Source organism: Xenopus tropicalis, chromosome 1 (genome assembly GCF_000004195.4).
Source record: "Xenopus tropicalis strain Nigerian chromosome 1, UCB_Xtro_10.0, whole genome shotgun sequence".
Lineage (NCBI taxonomy): Eukaryota > Metazoa > Chordata > Amphibia > Anura > Pipidae > Xenopus > Xenopus tropicalis.
Window position 1 is genome coordinate 53194747 of NC_030677.2, and position 27211 is coordinate 53221957.

Sequence of the window (27211 nt, forward strand, 5' to 3'; positions counted from 1 at the left end):
CACTTCCCAGCTGGAGCTGATGAAAGGCAGAGGGGAGGGCTGGACCCAGCACACCCCTCTCCCCCGGCTCAGCGCTGAGTCTCTGCAGTACCAGAGCTCTCTTGGATAAAGCATGTGTGGTACGGACTGGAGCCTACAACTCTAGCAGCTGTCACTATGTAGATCCTCAGGAGAAATGAGCCCGGCCAGAACAGGGAGACCGAGCAGTTCATTGAAAAGGCTCGTTTGCACCTCGTTTCTCAGGGCTTGGGGCAGGAGGCGCCCAAACCTCAGGAGGGCAGTATTGCTGATCTGCACTGCCAGTGCCATCTATGGGCTTCTCACAGCCAGCCAGGTGCTCAGCGGTTCGGCCCACGGGAAAGCTTTAGGAAAAGTTCCTCAGAAAGTTCTGACAGATGCTGCCATCAGACTGCCCGGGACCGCACTGGAGGGGAACACTTTCTACATGGAGAACGTTCAGCCACAAGGGGGCGCCACAAGCAACTCTCCCATAACGCTGCAGCCAAACGTAGTCTACATCACCCTGAAAACCAAACGAATCAAGCCGGCCAATATTAGGGGCACAGTAAGACCCAAAAAGAGGAGAAAATATGTTGCCCGGCCAGGTGTCCTACAGGACCTAGAAAGTAAAAAGGAAGAGTTATGGAGGGATGGGAGCAAAATTCCCAATACCCTCCACAGAACTCAAGCCCAAATTTCGATCCAGAGTATAGGTGGGCACAGGGGAGGCAGAGGGGCTTATCAGAGCAATATTAGGATATACAGTAATAGTGCGCCCCCATGGTTCACTCAGGAAGATATCGGTGCCATGCGATTCCTAGCAGACTCCAGTATCAGCCACATCAAGCAGGTGCTTTCCGGCCAAGCCAACCTTCTCCTATTTGAAAGCGACCAAAGCCCTCTCAGGAAAATGCCAGTCCCCCCAGTTGGTAGCAGTGCCTGCCAGGGTCGGTGCGGTGTCATTAAGCGACCTCTGGACATGAGCGAAGTGTTTGCCTTCCATTTGGATCGGGTCCTGGGACTTAACCGGACGCTGCCATCTGTCAGCAGAACCCTGGAGTTCGTTCAAGGTAAGAGGATCTATTGTTCTTTGGTGGGATGGCATCAGGTTTCTCAGTACAGTCTCTGCCATCTGGATAACACAACTTTGCTTCATGGGTTTCTTAAGGATGAGCAAAGGCAGGCTATGTAATTACTAGAAATACATACACTACACTACTATACACTATGCACTACAATAAATATACGCTACTCCTGGGAGTCTGTAGACAATTTATTGCACCTTTGTTATGTTCTGAGTTAGGCAACCTGCTACACCTGTCAGCAGCTGATACATGGGGATCCCTAGCTTCCTGTTACAAACTCAGAGAGAAGTCTCAGAGAGCTACAGAGAAATAGCTGCTAGGGGTTAGTGGGTGCAAGAGGAGGGTGCTGTCAAGCATTTTGTTTTGGTGAATTAAGATGTAAGGAGTAAAAAAGTTAAATTGATAATGTGTAATTATTATTATTATTATTAACATTTGTAATTATCAATTACTGTATAACATCTGAGGGACAATATTAGGTGCACATACACAAATTGAATTTGACCTGAATTGACCCTAGGGCATGGCTTTGAACATAGCCACATGTTTGCTAGCACCAAATCTTTCCTGTATTCCATTCTGTGCTGGGAGTGTTGCCTTCCGACCTGTGCAAATAGACTGCAGACAGCTATTTAGAGCCTCTGGCCATTTACTACAGTATGCTGTCAATTGTCCTTTCAGAGGCAGGTATTCCCTACCTACTATGTAGGCTACTTAGTCCTACATTAGGGGGCACATTTACTAATCCACGAACGTCCGAAAGCGTTTTTTTTGTAATGATCGGTATTTTTGCGACTTTTTCGCCGGCGCCACAAATTTTTTGTATTTTGCGCAACTTTTTCGTCGGCGACAGCGATGAAAAAAACGCAAAATTTTTCTTTCCAATCCAATTTTTTCCCATTTGGGATTCGGATTCGAGGATTAGTAAATGTGCCCCTAGATGTCTATGCTGTACTGGTGCAGAACACAGATGTTTGTAGTAAGTAGAGGATGTATACTCTGCGCCTCTCTGATTTTCTATAAGTTCCCATGAAATTCTGGGTAGGCAGAGGCATGGGTTGGGCACAAATTGGAGGTAAATAAGTACCTCACAGTCACAGGGGACATGAGCTAGGCACCAACCAGTACCAGTGAGCTGACTTGCAAACATTAGCTAATGCCTAAGTGTATGGAAAACATGCGTTGCTTTAGTTTCCCAAAGTGTCATTGCAAAGTGTCTTCAGACTACTTCTGGACACCGAAGTGAGGTGTATGTTTTCATTATTGCAGACCAAAAAGTATTTGTAGGAAACCCACGGTAGTAAACATTTATTATGGGGGTGACTAATCTGAGAAACACCATTGCCCACAATGCCAAAATGTGCCCCTGTGTGCAATGACAGGCAGGTGTAAGTAAAGTGCAGATTTTGTGCTTTTCACTGTACACTTACATTAGTTAATATACCCTAAAGTCTGATAAATCAGCATACTTAACAAACTTCACTGACTGTTGCAGGAAGGCACAGCACCCCAAAAGGTACCAGTACAGGAGAATGTATCCAGTAGAAGAGCTGTATGTGACTCACAGCTTCTCTTGAATGCCAATTGCTCATCTGTGCAGTAGAATTGCCTCCCTCTGGATTTGCTCAGCTGCACAAAACAATTAATGGCTCTGTGCTCAGCATGTTATGTTAAAGGTGGAGTGTTAAATTTGTTTTTAAAAGAAAATTAAACATACTGTGTGGTGTGATGGGAGAGGTCACAAATACTGATGCAGTGAACCTAAGCACAAAAACCCATGGGAAAATGGAACACTTGGTGGTATGCTGGTTTATTGATGAAAAATTAGTAGGGAGGTGAATGCTTCTATTTGTGCTATGTACTCATTTATTTTATGTTATAGGAGCATTTATTACAGAAAAGGAAAACAAATATGGGGCAGAGCTCTGTGCATTGATACACTGTGGTTCTAAGCATCTTGTATTGTTGGTATGTGCTTTATGTGATAGGCTGCGCATGGGGGCAGTTTTATTAAAGGAAACATATTGGATAAATGGAAAAATACTGATTTTGTAGGCAATTATAAATAATATGTGGTGCTGGTTTCACTTTGGGCTAAAATTGAATACTGTCTGCAAAAATGGCCCCTTTATTGTAGCTCCATATAGATCCTCTCAGTTCTCTGTCTGTGTTTAAAATAAAGGGTGGGCGTGTCCTAACAGTCCCTGCCAAAAGCACAGTACGAAAGAGATAGCCAATCAGCCTTGCAATCACACAAGCAAAGACAGGCATATGTTAGGCTTGAAACACCAAAGTTATTACAGATCAAAGTCATTTTTTCTAATAAAGGCTTTTTAACTTTATACATTGGATAGTCCTGGATTGGATAGTTTTCTCTTTATGAGACTGTATCTAGGAATCCCACCTGACAATCATACATTTTAAATGTATCGTATTTAAGTTAAGCATGGTCCTAAACTGTTCACACTAGAATAACAAAAAACATAGATTGTGTGATCAAAACAATAGGGAAAAAGAATGTTCAGCTCTAGCCCACTAATTGCATTGAACAAAGGGGTATTCTTTCCCTTTAAAGAGAGATTATATACCCCTTTTCAACAAAAGCTCAATGAATAGGTCTTGTTGCCTACTTTTTGCCTATCGTTTTAATTAAGAAACAATTATAGTTTTCACTTAAGCACCTCCTGACATTTCCTGATCCTGAAGAACATCCGAGGAGCTGATAAAACTAATTACCAATCCACTGAGAAGCTCCTGATAATGAGCTGTTTAAATGCTGCTGCTTACAGAAGGGATGGGGTTGTTTGTTTTTTTGTTCAAAGGTAGACAGGGAGTGCTGAACAAGTTGCCCTGTTTATAAAGGAATGGGTGGGGGGGGGGGGTAAATTCAGTTAACAAATTAGCAGTGCTGGCCCAAACCCAGGTAATGCCCTTGGCTAGAACCTCATTATTAACCCCCCCACAAAAGTAAAGTATTGAGCAGGGGGCTATGTTATGAGGAGATAGTGGTAGCGAACAGCAGCGACAATGTGCATTGGTGACCATGCATCTCAGCGCTCCCTCAGGGTCCATGCAGGCCAATCAAAGTCATTACATAAAGTTGAACTAAGGGAGGGCATGCAGAAGAGGTAAGTGTCCAGCATCCCTGCTGCTATTGCACCCTCACAAATGCCTCTTCTGCCTGCCCCTAGTTCTGTCCTGCAAATCAGTGCTTTGAAATGGCAAAAAAGGTATGGATTTAGGTGCAAACTGTCCCTTTAAGATCTTATGGATGTGATGTTTAACTAGAAAGGCAAACAGTCTTCAGGAGCAAAGGACTTATAAACGTTCTTTGAATAGAAAAGGAAAAAATGTGGGCCATATTGAATATCCCTTTCTATGTCTGTATAAGATAATAGCTACGTGCAGCATTTTAAAATCCACTTTTCTATTTTACATTCTTACTTGATTACTTTTAGGAGACAGATAAGTTCTTTTCACGTCCATTCAGAACAGATATGATAAGGTGGCTTAGACGAACCAAAAAAGCCACTCCACAGTAACATAAATTCAAAAAGTAAAAGATATCTTAAAACATAATATAGCCACATACCTTTTGCTAATACAGACAGCATTGGACAAAACCAAAAATAATAGAAAGATGATTGAGAACTGTGGGTGGACACATAAATATTGCATCCTTAAAGGGTACCTGCACCCACAAATAAAAAGCTGTATAATAAAACCTCTTTGCAAATTAATCATGAAACCGCATTTTTTTATTAAAACATCCATACATGTCATAAATGTATTTAAATCTGTGCTGTAAATTATATACTTCCTGCTCCGTTTCTCTGCGTGAGGCATTCAGGCGAGGCAGTCAATTACTTTTACTTTCCATTCTGCACGTCCTAGATGTTACTGCACACCTCACGTTTACCTTCCATCCACAATATCATAATTGTGTAGTCAGTGCATAGACATAAGCATTAGGTCCCCATTCTGATTTTAGGATGATAATGCGAATCTTGGCCAGCTTGCTGTAATTGTGAAATCTAAAACTGTAGGAAACTAGAAATAGTTTTTATAGCATAAGTAAAGTTTATTTTGCTCAAATAACATGATAAAAAAGGATTTGGAATTATTTGGTGACAGCTACCCTCTAATATCTCTGCAGCAAACTATGCCACCCAAAAATAATGCTTCCATAAATGGCCTATGTAACAACATACAGATGAAGCATTATAAATGGAATTGCATGCTGCTCTGACAGTGTGGTTATGTTAGTGCTTATAGCAGCTCTGTTTGGCAGTGACATGGACACAGAGAAGCTCCATGGGGATGTAAGTGTTGGGTCACTACCTGCGGCTGATCCGCATTGCTATGGGTGCTGCTCTGACAGTGCAGCCATATTAATTCCAATAGCAGTGTGACAAAGAGAGACTGAATATTTTCTGTTTTAAGAAGGCTTTTACAATATTCATTTCATAATCATGGCATTTTTTAATAAGTGCCGCTATGGAGTTTGTAAGCTGCATTACACCATACTTTCCATTTCGTTTTCCCAGGGGTGAATAATTACGGTTGTGAACTAGTCTGGTTCAGTTTTTAAGAAGCTGCTTGTTCTCTTTTCCATAATAAACCTTTTGTCACTTTGCTTGCATTTCTAAATGGCTGTGTGGGCTGCAGAATTAACACAGTGGTGTGGTGCTCCAGTCTCTATGGAATATTGAAGGAATATGTTCCTTTTTCCCCCAGAAATGAAACATGAATATTGCTAGTCAGACTAGTAAAAAATGCTTATTGTCTTGATTTCATTAATAATATACTGTGACGGGATTATAGTAAATTACTTTGGTGCTGGATATGTAAAGGATAAGTAACAAAAAATAAGATAATTTGGTTGGTGTGCTTATGAGTTGCAGGAGCTCTTTCTAATTCACTTTGATTCTGCCATTCAAGTAGTGAGGTGATAGAATGTTCACCTTGTAAATCTACACCCATAATCAGCAGAAACCCAGTAGTACTGGTTAAATTGAAAATGGCTCTGTCTATTGTTCTAATAATAGTAATAAAAACATGCAGTGCGCTATAAACTGAAGAGAGGGGCTACTTAAAATCAATAATAAAATAACTTTTAATACATTAGCCAATTATTAATTCTTTCACGATACTATAAAAAATGCACCTGGAAACACACTCTAAAATAACTCTATTCATAACATCAGAATTGGGCAAACTTAAGAGTATGGGATTTATTATTTGGTGTTCTTGTGATCTGAGCTTCTCCGGATAAGGGGTTTTTCTGTAATTTGTGTTACCATACCGTAATACTACTAAAACATTAAATAAACCCAATGGGACTGGTTTGCCACCAATATATATCAATGCAGGTTTGTTACCATCAAGTACAAAGGTAAAAAAGGGAAATAATTAGAAAAGTAAGAATGCTTTGCTTAAAAGTGCCTGCATTGGCAATGGCCTTCCTGTAGTACTTCTGCCTTGTAGCACTGGGGTCATTAGTTCAATCCCAGCAAAGGCACTATGTATGTTCTTGGAAAATATATTGGAAAATATATTGGCTTTCGATTAAATTGCCCATAGTGTGTGTGAATGTGATAGGGACCTTAGATTGTAATCTCCTCTGGGGCAGGGTGCTTTTCTGGTACAGATCATCTGACCTTATTTTGTTTAACAAATATGAAGAAGCATATTTTCAAAGCACAAAAGGATACACAAATATTGTAAACAAAGACAAAGGGAAAATACATACTACCTTTTTTTAATGTAGCTTTACAAGTTAAGAGTTGTTAGGTGGATTAGACATGCCAAGCAAGAAAAACTAGGACAAAGGTAATACCTAGTAGTGTAGCTACTCCGTTAGTGTATGTAGTCCTTACCTTTGCTCTACTTTGCCCTTGCTCAAGTGTGTGCTTAAGTCAAGTCTTCATACTTCTCACATCCCTTGCCAGCCTGTTTGCACAAAGTGAGAAGCTTTTATCTAAGAAATATGTGTGAAATATATTTATAAAGTTAAACAGCACATATTTTGAAGCTTATTAGATAAGCAAACCTAATTGTTCCTGCTATTGCATTTTTTCAAACTACTTCTGATATATATAGGTACAACCACGTATTCAGAGCCATATATTTATCTTGTAGTCATGTCTTCATGCAAGATACAACAAAAATAGCTTTTTAAATGCATGACATGATTTATAACTAAATAAACAGCACTGAATGGAGCTTAAATACAAAACTGAAATAAGTGACCAATTAACAGAACAGTTTACAGAGTAAATCAATGCCTTTCCTAGATAACTTAACTGCATATCAGTCTACATACATACACACGTATAAATAGGAAAAGTTTATAAGCTTTTGGGTGGCCGCTTTCCTTCATGCTCCTTGGGAAATATATATCTCTTTATACATTTAACAACATAGTTACTTAGTTAAGTTGGGTTGAAAAAAGACCAGTCTCCCAAGTTCAACCCCTCCGAACACCAGTGCACATATATACACACACTCTTACCAACCTATCTATACACTTGCATATGTAAATGGTATATACAAATATTTATACTAATTATAGATTTTAATATCACAATAGGATTGGATATTATGCTTATTTCAAGAATTCATCCAAGCCCCTCCCAAAGGAATTATAGAATCTGCCATCACAACATCATCACAGAAGGACATTCCACAACCTCACTGCTCTCACCAAAAAAAAACCCACCTATGCTGCTTTTAATAAAAGTTCCGTTCCTCTAATCTAAAGGGGGAGCCTCTGGTGCACTGATCATTTCTGTAGGAAAAAAGAACACCCCTTATCTGTCTATAATCCCCTCTAATGTTTGTACAGAGTAATCATGTCCCCTTGCAAGAGCCTTTTTCCAGAGAAAACAACCCCAACCTCGACAGTCTAACCTCATAGTTTAAATCTTTCATCCCTCTTACCAGTTAAGTTGCACATCTCTGCACTCTCTCCAGCTCATTAATATCCTTCTTAAGGCAAGGTGCCGAAAACTGAACTTATATAAATAAAGATGACTGCATACTCAAGGTAAGGCCTTACTAGAGACCTATAAAGAGGCAAAATTATGTTTTTTATCCCTTGAATTAATGTCTCTTTAATGTAAGAGAGCAATTTATTTGCTTTATTTGCTTTAGTCACCACAGAATGACATGGAAGATTTAAATTATGAGGTAGAGGTTGTTTTTGCGAGGGGACATGATTACTCTATACAAGTAAATTAGAGGGGATTATAGGCAGAAAGGGGGTGTTCTTTTTTCCCATAAACATTATCAGCGCACCAGAGGCCACCCCTTTAGATTAGAGGAACAGAACATTCATTTAAAGCAGTGTAGATGGTTTTTCACGGTTAGGCAAGGAGGTTGGGGAATGCCCTTCCTAGTGATGTTGTGATGGCAGATTCTGTTAATGTCTCTAAGAGGGGCTTCGATGAGTTGGTAAATATGGTTTATGTGAGTGTATAGATAGGTAGGGGTAGTTCTATGTGTGTGCTCTGGGGTTCGCTTGGAAGGGTTAAACTTGATGGACTTTGGTCTTTTTTCAACCCAACTTAACTATGTAACACTGCATGAAATTAGACAAGGTTTTCTTTTAGCTACCTCAAGGTTAAATAATTGGATTGTTATCACATCTTTTTTTTTTTTTTTTGTCTCTTTGAAATTACATCCTTATTTAAATAAGTACAGCCTGACTTGCAGAACAGGAGGAGCCTAGTAGTAATGGCACTCCTAAGTGCCATGTGGAGTGGTATCCAATTAGCTCCCACTGGAGTGAGCAGTCCCTCTGACCTAACTGATTTCAACTTTATCAAAGAGCAGGCTATCTGCTGTGGGCTTATGTAAAATAATTAAGTAAAGTGCAAGAATAATTAAAAATGTGTAACAGTATAAAAATATTGTTCTCTTTAAAGGAGAATGCAAGTCAAAATTTAAAAAGCATACTGCCCAATAGTCCTCCTATTGTTTAGTAAAAACGCCACACTTTTGGCTCACCTAATCAAATATTTACTCAGTCACACTTACTTCACATTTTCTTGAACAGGCAGCCATCTCTAAAAAGGTATTCTCCCTTCCTTTCCCTCCTTGCTTCATACTGCACATGTGTTTCATTCCCTCCCCCCCCTCCCCTCTGGCAGATCTGCTTCTGATTGGCTGGTGGGCATGTGTAGCTTAGAACAGGAGACAGGATCAAGTTACACACATGCTCAGAGAATAGGAAGGCTGCCGCTGGCAGCCTACAGGAAGGGGAGAGAGATTTCAGCTATGTCACTGTAGTCTTCACACTGCTGTAGGCTGCCAGCACCATATCTCAGAGAAACAAGCAGGGATCTGGGAATTTAGATATGCAGTAAGTACTTAAAAAGAATGCCTTTAGACTTACTTTTAATTTATATTAACCTTTCATTGTCCTTTAAAGCTATAAAACTACACATATGAAAGTCAGTTGAGGAAGTGTGTAAGAACCGCCAAACTGTAATCATAATAAGTATGGCTTTAGAAAGTTACATAAATGTATCTATTTTACAAATTTTATTTTAATTGAACAATATATTCATAGTATGAATTATTTCGCTACCATAATGCAGAATCAGCATAGCAGATGATTATACAGTATGCCTTTCTTTCAGTGGGAGGAAGAAGTGGAATATAACATTTGTTTTTCCCCACAGCAGCTTGTACATGTTATTCAGAGCTGGCCTTCTTACTGATGTATTACTACCAATGATCTTTGGTATCTGTAGTGCTCTGAAAGGTTATTATTTGCAAATTGGCCATAGCCCTGTGCTTGCTGGCATGTTTGTACTTTACTAAGTGGTTTGGGAGGAATAGGTGGGGTCATTTTGTCCTAAAACGATGACTTCACCTCACGGCTTTTTACTGAAACTGTATTTTTCCAGTACTTATGCCATACCTTGGAATCACAAAACTAAGGGTTGTTGTTGCCTTAGCTGGATACTTTTTTGCTTTTTGTTTTTCAGGAACTTTCCCAGTAATGTACTATTCTATAATAATCATTTTTTCATGTATGTTATTCATAATTAAGAGGACAGTATTTAACTAGCATTAAATGTTCATAGATCTAATGGTAAAGGACAAGGAAAGTCCTATTCACTGGGGGCTGCCAAAATATTAAGTACCCACCAGTGAATAGAATAGCTAGGTTTGTTTCCTGGACTGGTGCTCCTTCTATGAATAATTGAATTTTAACACTGCAGGGCCTTCTTACTTTGATTTGCAGTCCTTCTGTCAGGGCATTCTTACTAGTGTAAAATGTCTGCAAAGTCAGAGTCTGATGGGCAAGTGGTAAGCAAGAAACGATGGCACTGTGGCACTGCAATTCAAACTTTCCAGCCCAGTGCATTGTTTTCCTAACAGGAGAACTGACCCGGAAAGCAGAGGAAGCAGACCTGTGCTCTGGGACCCCATGTCCCACAAGCCGCCTGTGACTGCAGGGTCTGCTCCCTCTATAGTTATGTCCCTTTTCCAGTTAACAAAACAAAATTAACTGCCAGCTCCAACTGGAACAAAAATAATACACTTGCACACAGTTCGGAACAGTGGGCTGGATGGTCACAGCAGAAGTTCAAGGAATGGCTTTGAACTTAAGCACCTTTAATGAATGGCATCAATTCGCACAATGATCACCACTTAGATTTTTATAAAGCTCGGATCAAGCAACAGTTTTATTCTCCCTCATACAAAAATGCAAAGGCATTTAACCTTTATCTGGACACAGCTTGAGTTTTATGTCCCCTGTGAATATATGTACTAAGACGATGGTAACATGAACATACCTCTTTATTTGATACAGGTAAGGGATCCCTTATCCAGAAACCCATTATCCAGAAAGCTCCAAATTACAGAAAGTCTGTCTCCCATAGACTCCATTTTAATCAAATAATTCAGATTTTTAAAATTGATTTCCTTTTTCTCTGTAAAAATAATGCTTTTTATTTGATCCCAACTAAGATATAATTAATCCTTAATGAATGCAAAATAATCCTATTGGGTTTAATTAATCTTTTATTGATTTTTTAGTAGACTTAAAAATCCAGAATACCCTTGGTCCCGAGCATTCTGGATAATGGGTCCTATACCTGCATTATGATTTTATGCATACCACACATTTGGGGTGTTAATCAACCTCTGCCCTGATATTCAAATCTGGTAAAAAAATGCAATAATATATTTGTGTATAAGACATGTAACCAGTTATATTTTTAGAATGATATGCATACCTTGAGCTGCTCTGGCAAACCTCTAAATGGCCTATAACATATACAAGTTAGCCTTAATGAAGCCACAGGTGATAAAATTGATACTTCTTATCTATGCTGTAATCATTCTTAGTTTACAAAATTAGAACAATTAATTTACTTTAGTGGATTAATTTCAAATATGTCTCAAGCCTCCTACTACAGTAGCCCAAAATCACCATGCACAACAGCCCATACTAACAGAAGCCTTCTTGTGTAAAGAGCAGTGTCTGGACTAGATACATGAAACTTTTTAACTGGATGTTGTATAGATTTATATAGCACCAACATATTCTGTTTTTACAGAGGTTACACATTGTTCACATTAGCCCCTATCTCAGACTATATTGTAAATACATGCTTTATGTTCAGTTTTATCAGGAACCTGTCTGTATATTTTGGTGTGTGGGAGGAAACTGGAGTTCCCAGAGGAAACCCACAAAAGAATGGGGAGAGCATACTCAGTACTCAAACCTTGCAGATAGTGGCAAAAAATAAAGCACTGGTAACATTAAAATAATTCTGCCATCCTTTCATCCAGTGCCCTGTTGATTTCAGGGGAGCTTTATAAAATAGATATTTGTTTTCAAGAAAGCCATAAGGCATGAAAGTAAGGATATTTGTAAGTAAAAATACGATACCTATAAATGATGCTTATGTTTTTTAAAAAAGGGGAGACAAGGCTTATGTTATATATTTAAGCAAATTTAATTTATTGGTTTTTACCTGCTTTTAAATTCTCTGTGTGCAGAGGGTAGTTAACTTAATAATAATAATTAATAATTTTTGGGTCCTTTGTGTTATTTCCCTGGTCTTCTTTTGTTAAACTCTGGGTTAAACACTTATTCAAAACTATTTTTTGCGTTCATTTGAAGTTGCCATCCTTACTTAAATGTCATTCCCAGCTCCTTATTTTTACTCCCCATACACCCTTCCCTTCTGCACAGTTCCCTTGAGCTACGGAACATCACCCTTCTTCATACATAATATAATTAGACATTTCAGAAAAAGATACTGAATTCTTCTATTAATGCCTAGTAATTCCTTTATCCCTGTATGTGACTCTACATTATAATTATCTTAAGCAGTTTATCATCCCTTAGCCACATTGCTGAAAAATATCCTCTGGCAATGGTTTAGTTTCTTTTCTGATTGTCAGGTAGAACAGTAACTGCTGTTAAGTACATTGAGGAGCACTAGAAACTGCTGACCTCAGAGGAATGTGGAATATACATCCCTCATATCAATACAGCGTGCCTTGCTGATGCAGTAATCCGGTCCGACATTAGGAATGCATATATTTATCTTACGTTTCCTTTTTTGTTGTAAGATGCCTTTTTTAATTAAAACAAATTATGTCAAATGGGCTAAATCCATTTTTAAGTTTTATTTTGTTGTCTTGTCAGAATATACACTGAAAGAAGTAAATATAATAGATTTAAAACTCACTTTTTTCCATTTTTTCATTTTTAATTGTAAAAGGCTACATATCCTGTGTTCAACAAAACATATAATACTTGTGATGGCATTGTAGTCTGATTATTAAACAAAAGCAACAGAAACTAAGCTTGTATAGTGTATAAAACACCACACACAACTGTGTGTCACAATGTGCTGTTTATGGGTGCTTAAACTGTGTTTAATTCACCAAAACTTTTTGTGACATGCGTGAGTTTTAGGGAGGGGTAGCTCCAGTGTTTTATTTCATATCAAAAGTGAGAGTTTCATTTTGTGCTCCGGCACTGTAGAAATAATATTTAAAAAAAAGAAATAAGTTAATACAGGAAAAAGAAATGTTGGCAAAAACAGTAAATCTGACAGATAATTAAACAGTGCTTTGGTTTGTGAAGTAGGGCAGTGTGGAATGTTTTGTTTCATGTTATCTGTGAGCAGCTTCCTCAGGAAAGTGACTCCGATTACAAATGTGCCTGTTTCATGATGATATGATTGTTTCATAGCTTCCATGTCACACCATTGTTGCTAATGGCTTGGTCTTAGCAAGAGAAAGGTAATTATTTCCATCTTGGGTTGGAGGTCAGGAAAGTATAAGGATTTATATATTACAATGTAGGATATTTAATTTAATAACATTCTGTAACTAAACAAAACTGAAATTACCTGTTTATGTGCTAGCACATGTGACTTGTACATGCCATGTAAAGAGCAGCCCATGGGCATCCACACGCACACCCCAGTCATGAGGCCCCTCTAGGTGCTAGGAAGCACTTTACAATAAGTTAACTTACAAAAATCTTTTAGACATAGAACACAGTGGAAGTTACATACTGCTGAAGTGTGTATAATTGTGCGGTACCTGCAACATTCTGTTATATTAATTATTATACATAATAGGACATGTAGATAACCATGAGGCTTAATTCTATGCTTTATGTTTTTGCAGATGGGCAGCCATGTCCTGTTATTTTATGGGACCCATCACTTCTGCCTACAGATAACAAAACCCAGTCTTCTGTCAAGCTGAAATGGGCCACATACCAAGAGATGCTGAGGCATAAATGCTGGCTGAATGGCAAAGCACCAAAAGCTGAACTGGGCTGTACAGAAATCCATCACCAAGAATGGTGCAAGATGGCACTTTTTGATTTTCTTCTACAAGTAGGAACAATTTAAGTAAATACTCTTTTACAGACCTTAGTAAAGTAGGGATAATGTTTAGTGGAGGCTAAAGCTGCTGCTGGTAATGGAAGCTATCAAAAGGGCTTATTAAGCTGCTGTTGGGTAACATGAGAAGGGAATACAAAAATGTGATATGCAGGAAAAAGCAGGACATTAAAAAGTAATTATTTTAGGTATACTTTTTGAAAACAATAGTATTTACTAAAGGGGAGCAAGGTGTAAAGGGATATGCATCTTTTTCCTACCATGTATGGGGCAACCTAAGCACATACACATTCACACCCCTTACACCTGCTTTAGTCATGATGCATCTTTTTGCCATTTTAAGTGCTAAGGTACTGCCTTGGGATAATACAATTCATGGAGCACACAAACAAACCAAGGCCTCAGATACATGTTAGTTCACATCAGACATTTTTCTCTTACAGTTACATTCCAAAATTGAGGCTCAAAGTAAAAGATGTAAAAGTGCAATATTTACTGATATATATTTCAGTCCGGTAAGGTTCTTTAACAGGCCACTTACTATGATATAAACTATCTGTTGGTTAAGTATTCATTCTGGGGGTATAGCTTTCCTTTAACACAGGCTCCTCTACATTAGATGTGTACCTTTTGTTGTTATTAAAGTGACTGCTGTATTATAAGCAGCCATTTATAATAAGCAGTTTTTCTCAGTGGCCACTGCTGTGAAACAATTTTATATTTTTTACCTTCCCTTCTGTTCTCACAGATTTCTTAACCTCTTGTTTGTTCCTGTTTTGAAGTTAGCTCCCTCTCCCCAAATGTTTCACTTCTTGACTAGCTTCCTGTTTTCTCTAGAATATCCTTTTTCCTTTAACCTCCCATTCTGATTCAGATCCTTCTCTCTGTTTGACTTTATTTCTGAACTATGCATTACTGTGCAGGTGCAGGTTTTCCACCTGCCAAGGAAACAGCTGACTGTCAAAAAGCCAAAAGGAAAACAGGAAGGAAAAACAAATAGATATCAACAAAAAAATTGCCAGTGGGTTTCTTATAGACAAAAGTACAACGTGTTCATATAACACATATTCTCTGTACCTCAATATTTCCATCACACATAACCAGCAGTAGTCTAAAACAGCAGTAATACACAGCTCTGACATGTTTCATAAAGTCTTCACGTCCTCCGGAAGGTGTGCACCTACAGTGTCACAGAAAAAAGTAAATTTTAACAAAATGTGAAAAACCTTACAAACAAAGAATTTCCTCTCTCTGACACCTCTGTGTGGCATTTCACATCTTGGTACATTTCACAAGACTTAATAATGATTTACACAAAAAGTAAAAAATCTAAAATAATAAACCTAATCATGATTTTGTTTGCTATCTCCATGTAATCCTCATGTAACTGCCAGAATAAAAGATAGGAAAATGCATATCCATTGACTACCAATCAGTTGTAGACTCTTAGCATTCTTTTAAAGGAAAACTATACCCCCTGAATGAATACTTAACCAAGAGATTTTTTTATTGTGTTAAGTGATCTATTAAAGAATCTCGCCAAACTGGAATATATATATATATATATATATATATATATATATATATATCATTAAATATTGCCCTTTTGCATCCTTTCCCATGAGCCACAGTTTAGTGAGGGTCTGTGTGCTCCCCCAGAGATCAGCTGAACAGAAATAATGCAGCTCTAACTGTAACAGGAAGTAGTGTGGGAGTAAAAGACAAATCTATGTCTAATAATTGGCTGATGGGGCCTAGCATGTATGTGTGCCTTGGCATGTTTGTGTGCACTGTGAATCCTATGATCCCAGGAGGTGGCCCTTAATTCTTAAAATGGCAATTTTCTATTTAGGAGTACCCAATAGCACATACTACTTTATTAAGATGAAGCAGGGTTTTACATATGAGCTTGTTTATGCAATATATTTTATAGAGACCTGCATTGTTTGGGGGTATAATTTTCTCTTAAGTGTTTTCCTATACTCCTGCAGAGAAATACCATGAATTCACTTTTAAATGGAACAAGAAATGCCATGTAAAGACAGTTGGAAAAGGCTAGCGTAACTGATCTGGCCTTATTCTCCTCTATAGGTAAAATACCTGTAGTCTGGTATGTTCCTGAGTGCTGTGTTTCTGTTAAATTGCATTCAGAAAACACTAGTTGTGAAGATCAAAGTCAGGGAATAAAAATAGAAAGTGGCCGTAGTCAAGTGACTCCTTTTGTCGCCATGCTATGTCTGGCATCCAATATAAAGTCATGTGAGGATTATAATAACCCCAGCCATAGTTGTAATCTTTTAGAAAGAGTCGAGTTTGTCATCATTTGAAGGCATGCGGCTTTATCTAAACATACTAATAGATATTTGCTTGCTATCTCATGCACACCTCCTACAACAAAGGAAACAAGTGGAAAAAATATAAGAAGGGTGTTTTGCTTTGCAAGCGTTAAAGTAAACTCAGAGGAGCAGATGATTAGGTTTTGGGAAGTGTAGTGAGAGGCTGGACCAACAGCCAGTTATGAGCTGTAACATTCCTATGAAGAGGCTTGCCATGCTTGTTTTGTGTATAATCATAAAATCAGTATAGAACATAAAGTGGATATGACCTACAGCATACGCGGTAAAAGGTTGATGAGAGATGCTCTTTTACAACAGCTGTAGAACCACATGTCCATGAATAACAGCATTATTATTATTAGCCATCATTTTTGTAATGTCATCTTAATATGGACTACTTGTTGAGTTAGTTAACAATGATACAACATTGCTCGCTGTCCTTGTGGAATCTACAATCTAATCACAACCGGACAGACTTGTTTGCAGTAGCATCAGTTTCATCAGACGTCAGTTCACCAATCAGTCCCATCTTTGAATTGTAGAAGGCAACCAAAGCACCCAAAGAGAGCCCACATACATTTTGGGCATGGTATTTTATCACAAGGCATCTTAGACTTCAGTGAGGCAATGCAGTAATGCTAAACACTATGCTGTCCCCAAGAGCAACTCACGGTATCAATGTATTTATTAATACACCAAATCAAACAATTTTGCATTTTTAATTCAATGCAATAAATTCCAGAAATACAGTATTCTAGTATATGTGTCAATATGGATCTCAATACCCAGACACATACGAAGAACTTTTATTTTTACAAAGGTAATCCATTATAAATCCTAGAGCCTTTTCAGGATCTAATGTATTGGCTCTATTCTTCTCTGTCCTTCTGCTCCCATCGCTATGCCATATTTTCTAGCTAAGCAGAGAATACTGTAACAGTAATTGAGATTTGCTACTATTTACTTTAAAAATGCTAAATGTAAATAATTCTTGAACACCTTCAAAAGAGAGGGTAGTTATTTATGTGACATAAATACCTGAAAGTCATCTGGTCTGGATGTGATGCAGTTTTGTGCTGTGACTTTCTTATTTGTGTTCCCTTGGTGTTCTTTGCTGGGTGTTCCATGGAGAATATGTAATGTGGAGGTGATATTAGTGTAGTCTGCTATAGGGAATGTATTTATCCTTCATATAATAACCAATGCTGACTGAAAAGCACCCCATAAACCTTCAACCTTAGTGTAAAACCCTTTCCCCCTGACACTGTATACATTGAGCAATACAGGCAACCAATGATAATTGAAGGAGCTTTTAGCTTGGTTTGATATTTCTGTTTTAGTTTACTTTAACAGGAATTTCATGTGAACTTTTTGAATATCATGAACAAATCATTATTCCATCTCACCTTCATTATTGTATGCTATTTCCATTTTATGCCATTTTTTACAACCAACCACCCCTGCAAAACACACTTCCTTTCAAGAGACTGCTTTAGTTGAATATTCTAACTGCTTTCCTTTATATGAGGAGGTATTTACATTTTATAAAATATACATACACACAAGCACAATTGCATTAGATAACTGTTGGGCATAGAATGTTAAAGGAAAGCGATATCCCCAGAATGAATACTTAACCAACAGATAGTTTATATCATATTAAGTGGCTTATTAAATAACCTTACCAAACTAAACATTTATATGAGTAAATATTGCCCTTTTACATCTTTTACCTTGAGTCACCATTTTGTCTGTGTGCTCCCTCAGAGATCAGCTGACAGGAAATAATGCAGCTCTAACTGTAACAGGAAGTAATGTGGGAGTAAAAGACAGAACTCTGTCCATTCATTGGCTGATTTGACCTAACATGGATGTGCAGGCCTGGAATTGTGAGGAGGCCAAAAAGGCCTGGGCCTAGGGCGCCAGAAATTTAGGGGTGGCATGCCCGCATATGGAGCAATGGGAACCGGATGTGCAGATGTGTGTGATCCCTACTTAAAATAGCAATTTTATATATAGAATTACCCAATGGCACATACTACTAATAATGTATATTTTTATGAAAATGACTTATTTAGATAAAGCAGGGTTTTACGTATGAGCTGTTTTATGCAGTATGCGTATATAGAGACCTGCAATCTTCAGGGGTATAGTTGTATGTATGTATGTATAACTTTATTTATAAAGCGCCACAAGGGTACGCAGCGCTGTACAATCTCACAGAATACAAAATTACACACAGGGAGGACAAGTGATATAATAAATAAATACAATAAATATATATAAGTGCCATGTGGTATGAGACACAGTAGGAAGGAGGTCCCTGCCCCATAGAGCTTAGTTCCTTAATTCAATGAAAATATTTACAAAAGAAAAGATTATATGCTTAACAAACTGCAGCTACCGCTAGTATGCCTAAAGTCCCAAGAGTCAGAATTCTATAAGAACTCTAAGGAGTGGACAGTCCTGTATGCAGCCACAGCAGATTTTAGGAGTAGATATACACAGAACTCAGCTGCAGCGTATGGGAACCTTCATGTATCACTACACAGAGTATGGTATACAGTTCCTCAAAGTAACAGCTGCCATCCCCCAGCAAAGCAGGAAAGTTTGCTTTGTCCCATTGAGGCTTGAAACAGCAATTTATTTTTCCTGCCACCCTGGGATTAATAGAATGGGCTATGTTTATAAAGAACATTGCTGTTTTAGGGATACATACATTGTGAGGCTTAGGTTCTCATGTAATGCACAGATCATTGCAGAATATGCCACCATGAAAGACAAAGGGTGACATACCAGACCTGCCTGTCTGTGTGAAGATCTGGATTTGGTGGCTTACTATAAATTGCCAGATACAGTTATGGCTTTTCCAAATGTATTATTGTGCAGATATATTTTATTTAGCAATAACATTACTTTAACAATAATAAAATAAACCTATATAATTTACAATACTTAGACCAATTTAGAAAATACTGTGCATATCAAAGTTTTACAGGGAGGTTAAAAAAAATGGAAACCCCTTACAGATTTCATACAAATACTAAGCAAAACAAAGTTAAGATGGCCATACACGCTACAATTACGATCTTTCCCATGACCATTGGTTGTAGGAAAGATCATTTATCCACTTTAGCTAACGTTAAGAGCTGAATCATGATAAAAACAAATACATTGTTTACCCCTATCTGGCGATTCAGCCTTCAAAGGCGTCCAATGAAAATTTTGGCTGAGCGACAAGACAACTGATATCCAAGGCTTTTACTGATATTGGTCGCCTTGTCTCCCACCATAAACACACAGATTATTGCACGGAACTTTGTTGCCTTTGTTGTACCATAAAAAAGGCCTGTGTTAATTTGTTGAGCAGTAATCCTGAAGAGAAGAAAGAAATATTACACATGCTCCCATGGCATATATATAATTGTAGAAATGCTTTGGTGGAATTCCCAAATGCTTCCTTTGAAGTATAGTAGCTTTAAGGTAACACACATACCCTTTTTTGCAAGCTGCAATTGCAAAAATAAATGAATAAACTAATAAAAATAAAGTGTTAATGTTGTCATTTTGGATCTGTAGCTTTAATATTGCGGAGTGAGAGTGATTTTTGAATGTGTTGTGCTTTGCATACAGTGAGGAGCTGTTCCTTATGAAGGCACCACTTGGTGTGAGTAAATATGTAGCATTTGTCAGTTGTATCAGCATTCCTCAGCCGCCAGTGACATTCCCCGGAAGCTGTAAATGTTTGTGCACCCAGATCAGTATAGACTAACACTTTACTTTAATGTTGAAACATATCACTGTAACAGAAACCAGAGTGATTTATGAGGTAACACAAACGTATCTGTCCCAGGCACAGGGTGGGATGGGCCATAGCTATGTAAAGAGTGGTGATTTATTAAGTTATGGATTATTCTTGTTACCTAATTATAGTCAAGTGAACTTCAGAACATTTAAAATACAGGTAGAAATTCCTGCATCTGTTTTGTAGTATCACATATAAGACTTCTTAACCCTGCTAACTTTCCAGCACAGCTTATTACTCAGCTGATAAGGGATTCTTTTTTTGCTAAGTTCACTTTAAGTTCTTTCCCATATTTTACACTCCTTACCAATATTTTACACTTCGCATATCATTTTGCATTTTTGACTGTATATCTTTAAAGTTCATCACATTTTTAAGGTATCGGACCCCTTATCCAGAAACCCATTAGCCAGAACGTTCCAAATTACGGAAAGGCCATCTCCGATAGACTCCATTTTAATCAAATAATTTACATTTTTTAGTTTTATTCTGTAATAATAAAACAGTGCCTTGTACTTGATCCCAACTAAGATATAATTAATCCTTATTGGAGCCAAAACAATCCTATTGGGCTTAATTAATAAATAATTTTTTTAGTAGACTTTAGGTAGGAGATCCGAATTACGGAAAGACCCCTTATCCGGAAAACCCCAGGTCCCGAGCATTCTGGATAATGGGTCCCATACCTGTACTTGGAAATGTTACATTTTAGACAAAATGATTGTTTAATACATGCACAGAATTTTAGGAGTGGAACAAAGTGCATTTCCTTAGGGAACCAATGACATTTTTTTTTATATTGTAAATCGTTGTTTTGATACTTTCATTCCTAGAATATTGTTTAAGTTGCTAGAATGGAGCTGGTGAATGTGATGTGTGTTTGCAAAGTAATTGAACATTATTTGGTGCCCAACAAAGTGTAATTTGCCCTAGACCTCCAACAGCCAAACACTAGCACTAGCTGTAGGAAGTTAAATTGGGCCAGTCTGCATCCTCTGTTGTTACATGGCCTTCTCTCCACCTGCTCTCTTGTATTTTCCAGCCTGCTTACATATAAATCCCAGCCCAATCTTAGATAAGAGGCGGGCAGGGAGCAATACATGATCAGTCCAGGGAACGACAGAAAGTGGGTGGAGGACAGGGGCCCGGGGGCCCCTTTGATTTTTTTGCAGGGGGGGCCCAGCCCAGAGTAGTTAAGCTACTGTTTGTCACAAAGGAATATGTTCCATTAGGAGCATAGATTTGACCAGATTTCATTTTTTACAAATGAGCTGCTCATAAGGGTTCATTTATGAACTTGAAGGGATGGTACAAAGTGCAACAAATGGGTGCAGTTCTTGCCTTCATGCTTAAGTAAACTGCCACAGCTCTGCACACCTGAGGCAGCCCCACATATACAGCGCTACTAGCGTTTGGCCATGAGGTGTCGCTGTGCCTGACCGATGACACTGATCCTACAGCAAGTAGTAAGTATGAGTCAGGCCTCCACCCCTACATAAACTTCAAGTCAGTGAGAACAATGCAGCGAACAGCACCATCTCATCTTGCAACCCAGAATTGAAGAGGGTGCTTTTCAGTTAAGGAGGACGCTGCTCACATTGGATAGGCTTGAGTCAGGACTTGGTGAGGCAGGACAGACAGGGGTTAAAGGATGAAGTAAATACAGCTGTATTAATCGGGCCCTGGGGCATGCTCTTGCTCTTTTTGCTTTAAGCGACCCCATCTGTCTGTTTACATTAAATTGGACCAGAGGTAAAGGAGGTAAAGCAGAACTACCCAGACAGATCTAGTATATTATTAAACAATAATAAAATTACATTATGGTATGGCTGCTGTTACCATAATTTAATTTTAATAATAACTTGTGCACAAAAAAATAAAGTTTTAAATATAAACATAATGCTCACTTTAAAACTAGTTTATTGTTTAATAATATACTAGATCTGTTTGGGTAGTTCTGCTTTACCTCCTTAATCAGATGATATGGCTGCTCATTATGATATTCTTGCACATAGTGCCTTGTCTGATTAACTTTTATAAATATGAACTTTTTTAATGTTCATTTTCATGTATTTTATGTTCTGTTGTGTAGAAGGATAATACTGTTTTGTGCAACTGTTTAGCTATGAAGCACCCATATTGCTCTGTGGTTTATTGTGATTAAATGGACAATACATGTTTAGAAGTTCTGCAGCAATACTAGTTTGACTGTAGTAGGTATGATAGAGAGGTCGTTAAACCATTCTTTACTGGCGAGCTATTTTTATGTAGCTCCCGTCTTTCAAATTTTAGTCAATGAAAAATATTTTGAGGCTTGGGCAGACAGCCCGGTCGTCTTGAAAAAGTCCTTGTTCAAACAGTGTTATTTTCTGTCTGGCATGGAAACCTATATTTAACAATCACATCATGGTTTAAGTCATCTCCTAGCTAAAGATAGCTTTGACAAGGTGGCAGTGTGGTGAGGAATTCTTTTTGTTAACATCCTTATTTAGGGGAACTGGTTTTGCATTATATTTATAAGTTATATATTTGTTACCATAAAAGGAATATATATAATAAATTGCTTCAGTGTGCAGTAGTGTGTTACTCTCCCAGTGTTAAAGTCTGGGCCTAGTGTGCTTTGCATCCTCCTCAATGCAGTTCAGGCCAAAGCAGGAGCTATGATACATTATAATATTTTAATATTTACAACCTATTTAGGGTATAGTATGCATTATTTCTTCAGATTGCCTTGGAGTCTCTTTTATTTGTTTATTTGTATTTATTTGCAATGTTCCTCAAGGGTTGCATAAAATTTTGATTAAAAAAACAGAATGTAAGATGTTCTCACCTTCTGAAGGCTCATTAAGATTTCATAGGATGGTGCTATTTGAGATTTACCTTGAACTGGGAATGCTTTCCATTTAAATAGATTTAGTGATGTCTGTATTAGAGAATATATATCTGTGCCTTTCACTTTGCTTGTTTTTCTTTATATTAAAGAACATTCATTACTCTGAATCATTATTATTGGAGCTCTTGTGTGGTTTAGTTTAAAAATTGAATGATAAAAAATATCTATTAGTACAGGTATGGGACATGTTATCAGGACCTGGGGCTTTGTGGATAAGGTGTCTCAAAATTTGAATCAATTTAACACCTAACAAATCATTTACACTAAATAAACCCAATAGGATTGGTTAGCCACCAATAAGGATTAATTACATCTTAGTTTTATTATTATTTATTTAAACTTTTTTGATTATAATTGACTGTATGGGAGAGAGCCTTCCTGTGATTTGGAGCTTTCTGAATAATGGGTTTCCAAATAAGGGATACCATAACTATATATATATATCCAACCACATATGTGCTATCTTTTCACCAACAGTTTGTAGTAGAATAGGGCCTTGTTATTTAACAGGAAACCGCTGGAATTGTTATAACAGAGTTACCTATGATTTGTTAAACAGGTTTACACTCGACTTGACAGACACTGCTGTGGCTTCAAACCTCGAAAAGAGGATTCATGTGCACAGGAAGGATTATACTTGAAGTGTAATAATCCAGAGAGCATTGATCTGACACATATCATTCAGAGAAGGCAAGATCCAAGGAGCCTGGTCTTCATTGATAACAAAGGATTTTTTGACAGAAGTGAAGAAAACCTGGATTTTAAGTTGTTGGATGGAATAAAAGAGTAAGAATATTTTTAAAGTATTTTCCATTCATATAATTGAATTTATGATGTATGACCTTTGTTAGATCATGCATAACATTGTGAACACAAAGCAACCCATCTGATCTGATTGGCTTGAGGTTGATTGTAGTTAAAATACTGTATATAGAGCCAAAACCCAATAATAGGCTCTCACAGCCCAGCGACATAACAGACACAGTGTTGTGGTATTATTGTTATCATTATTAAAATAAGAGCAATATTAACATCAAGCAAGCAAAACATCAGAAACCTGGGGCTCTATGTTTAAAAACAGCATCCAAAGCTTCTCACCTCCAGTGATGGGCTATGCTGGGAATTTAGTTAACCAATATCTTGGGATAACAGATGTCAGGTACTTGGCTACATCATCTTCTGGTTTCTTATCCATTCACTGATCATTTGCTCCATACAGTGAAAACAGTTATCCATATGCCCACTTTACTATTGGTTAAATGTACCCCGTGGCAGCAATGAAGTAAGTAACTGCTTCTTTAGTGGAATAGAACAAACCAAAAAGTTACCTTCCCATATGACTCTGGTAAGTCAACAAGCAGATAACAGGGTAACATAATAAATGTGTTGCCCAGGTCTAGTTACACATAAAAACCATTCAGATGTTTCTTTTTAATCAAATTACTAGGCACTGGTTCTTGCTGATTGGTTTCTATGGGTGACTAGACCCATAGCAAGCACCGCACATTTAATTACTTGATCCCATTATGTTTTTTTCTGTAAAAGACTTGACTGATTTTACTTTCTCTAAAAAAATTTGATTTTGGTGCATTACATCTACATGGTTCTGACCTTCTCTTATCTCCTCCACTTACAATTCCTCAGTTGTTTGCTATGACTGTCAGTATTGTACCTATGTTTATCTGTTTCCCTTCTGTTACTGGAAGCTGCCTTTTTGTGGAAATGTTCCTGTCTCCCAGCTCCTGAACTTGAAGTACATTTAAAATCAATATTTTTCTTTTAAGATATAAATTCTGTGAATGTTATGTAATTATTAAAGGATAATGTAGCCTTGACTAGTAGTTTGCAAAATATTGCTACAAATTGCTCAGCTTCATTCCTATGTAGCAGTAACAATATAAAACATTCTTTTTAGGCTACATTTATTCAATGCACTCTATCAACAGCAGACTTTTTCCATGACTTTGCAGCAATTAAAAGTGAAGTTTCTTATCCCAAAATATTGTTTAAGCCTCTTCCTACTTTTGTTGCTGTTTACAATTCTTCACTTGGGTTTGCTACTGCCTTTTCCTTGATTGATGTAGATCCGAGCTGTCCAACTGGAGACCTGCGGGCCAGATAACACCCTCCAAAAATTTTTTTAGCCCCCCAATCTGCCCTTTCCCAGGATGATGTAGATTAAGTAGCATCATTAAAAGTCAATTGACAGTGCCATTAGCTGATAAAGTAAACATTCTGAGAACTGCAAGATCTTCTATAAGTAACTTTTTATGACTTGATGATTTTATAACAATAGAAGTCTATAGGAAGTCCCTGCAATTCCTGGACAATTTTTAACATATTTTCACTTAGGAAATATTCTACAGAACAATAATAAATATGGAAACATTTCCTGAAAATGATTTTTTCACTATTGATAGACTGATAAAGAAATATTTTTCCCCAACCTTTGATAAATCTGCCCTAAAGCTTTGCAACAATGCTATTCTAACTGAAAGTTGCCTTAACAACAAAGTTAATCTTTCTTACCCCACAGCCAGATAATATAATCTCTCTCTTTCTTTCTATCCTCCCTTATATCATTTTGATGGTAAAACACCTCAATTTATAAACACTTTCATATAAACCACTGGACATGACAGCAGAAAAGGCAATATTATTGAATTGCAGCAGAGAATTAGAGGGATGGAGTAAACCTGAACACAGGGAGGGCCTGAGATCAGAACTTGTGAAGACATTAAAAGAAAGAAAAAATAAAATAATAGGACATACCGGTTAAGTGGGAAAAATAGTGCTATAGTCTTAATATTATTCATATAATATAAATTAAAGCCCTAATAATTTACTCTTTATATAAGAAAAGGTTAATGGGAAATAGTCTTCAGAATCAGTTTTATTTTTATTTGGTGATTTGTTTTAAAAATACCAAATATTCATTAATATGCACTCTCATACTTTCAATTTCAGATTTCCAGAAACTGCAGTTTCAGTGCTAAAAAGCCACCGGCTACGTGAAAAGCTACTTCAGTCTTTTTTCTTGGACAAGGTCTATTGGGAGAGTCAAGGAGGACGTCAGGGAATTGAAAAGCTTATTGATGTCATTGAAAGAAGGGCACAAATCCTTTTGACTTACATTAATGCCCATGGAATTAAAGTCATTCCAATGAATGATTAAAATGCATTGCCCACTGAACATGATTTAGAACGGGGAATTGCATTAGGTGAACCTGAAATAGCACTAAACATCATTTCAAAAATTGTTCAAAGATGTGTAATATATTGTGTTACAATTGGGGCAGTTTAGGAATACTGCTCCCAACATATCCAGATTGCACTATTTTTGAATGTGTCATTTGTTTTTGTTTGGATTTTTACCATGATATCTAGTAAGATTAATGCTGGAAATATTCTTTTTTTATTCTTTAGAAAAATAAGTTATATTGAGAGTATTTTTGAAAAAAACTTTATTGAAGCAGCATTTTATAATATGAGTTTAGTAATGCAGGGACATGCACTATCGCTGATAGAACAAAAAAGCCCAGATCACATGCCTCGTTTTTGCAATAGTGTGCCACATAGTATGACGTAGCATGCCGTATTTAAACATCACAAGGTGCATGTGATACGCATAGAGTATATATTTATACACAATAACAATATGCAGTACTAAAAAGGTCCCTAATTACGGTCTACTGTCAAGTATAAAATAGCAGTATTCCAAAGATAGAGTTTCATTTTGACATACACGTTAAAAGCCTATACATACATACATCACGTGTTTTTATATGTATATAGAAGCACCTTCTTGGAAGACCTGTTCTCTTTAGGGTGCACATTCTCACGCTGCCAAATATTCACAATTCATTATTTACAAATATGCTAAAAATACAATTGAATTATTAATTTAAATGTGCATTGCATTTAGTTTTCTAGTATATTTTTTATGCATTGGACCAAAATATATTCTGTACTGGATGCTTGTTTCCTGTTTTCTCAGACATCCCACATGTTTTTAAGGTTAAACTTATTAAGAGTACAATTCAGATTTTTTCTGAAATGGCATTTCATGACATGAATTATGCATTGAAAATGTATAGTATTTGTCATTGGCTCACATCCTTTCTTTATTCTTATATTTAATCTATCCTAGATAGATTGAGGATTCTACAATTAAATCAAGCGGGACAGCACTGTTA

At 37.3% G+C, this 27211-nt stretch overlaps 1 protein-coding gene across 1 annotated transcript; it reads left to right on the forward strand.

Annotated features, from left to right (window-relative positions):
* Positions 1-27211, forward strand: gask1b (golgi associated kinase 1B). Its single transcript, XM_002934747.5, has 4 exons — positions 1-1070; positions 13761-13975; positions 23575-23801; positions 25983-27211. The coding sequence occupies exons 1-4, from the start codon at positions 176-178 to the stop codon at positions 26188-26190; spliced, it is 1545 nt and encodes a 514-aa protein (XP_002934793.2). The 5' UTR covers positions 1-175; the 3' UTR covers positions 26191-27211.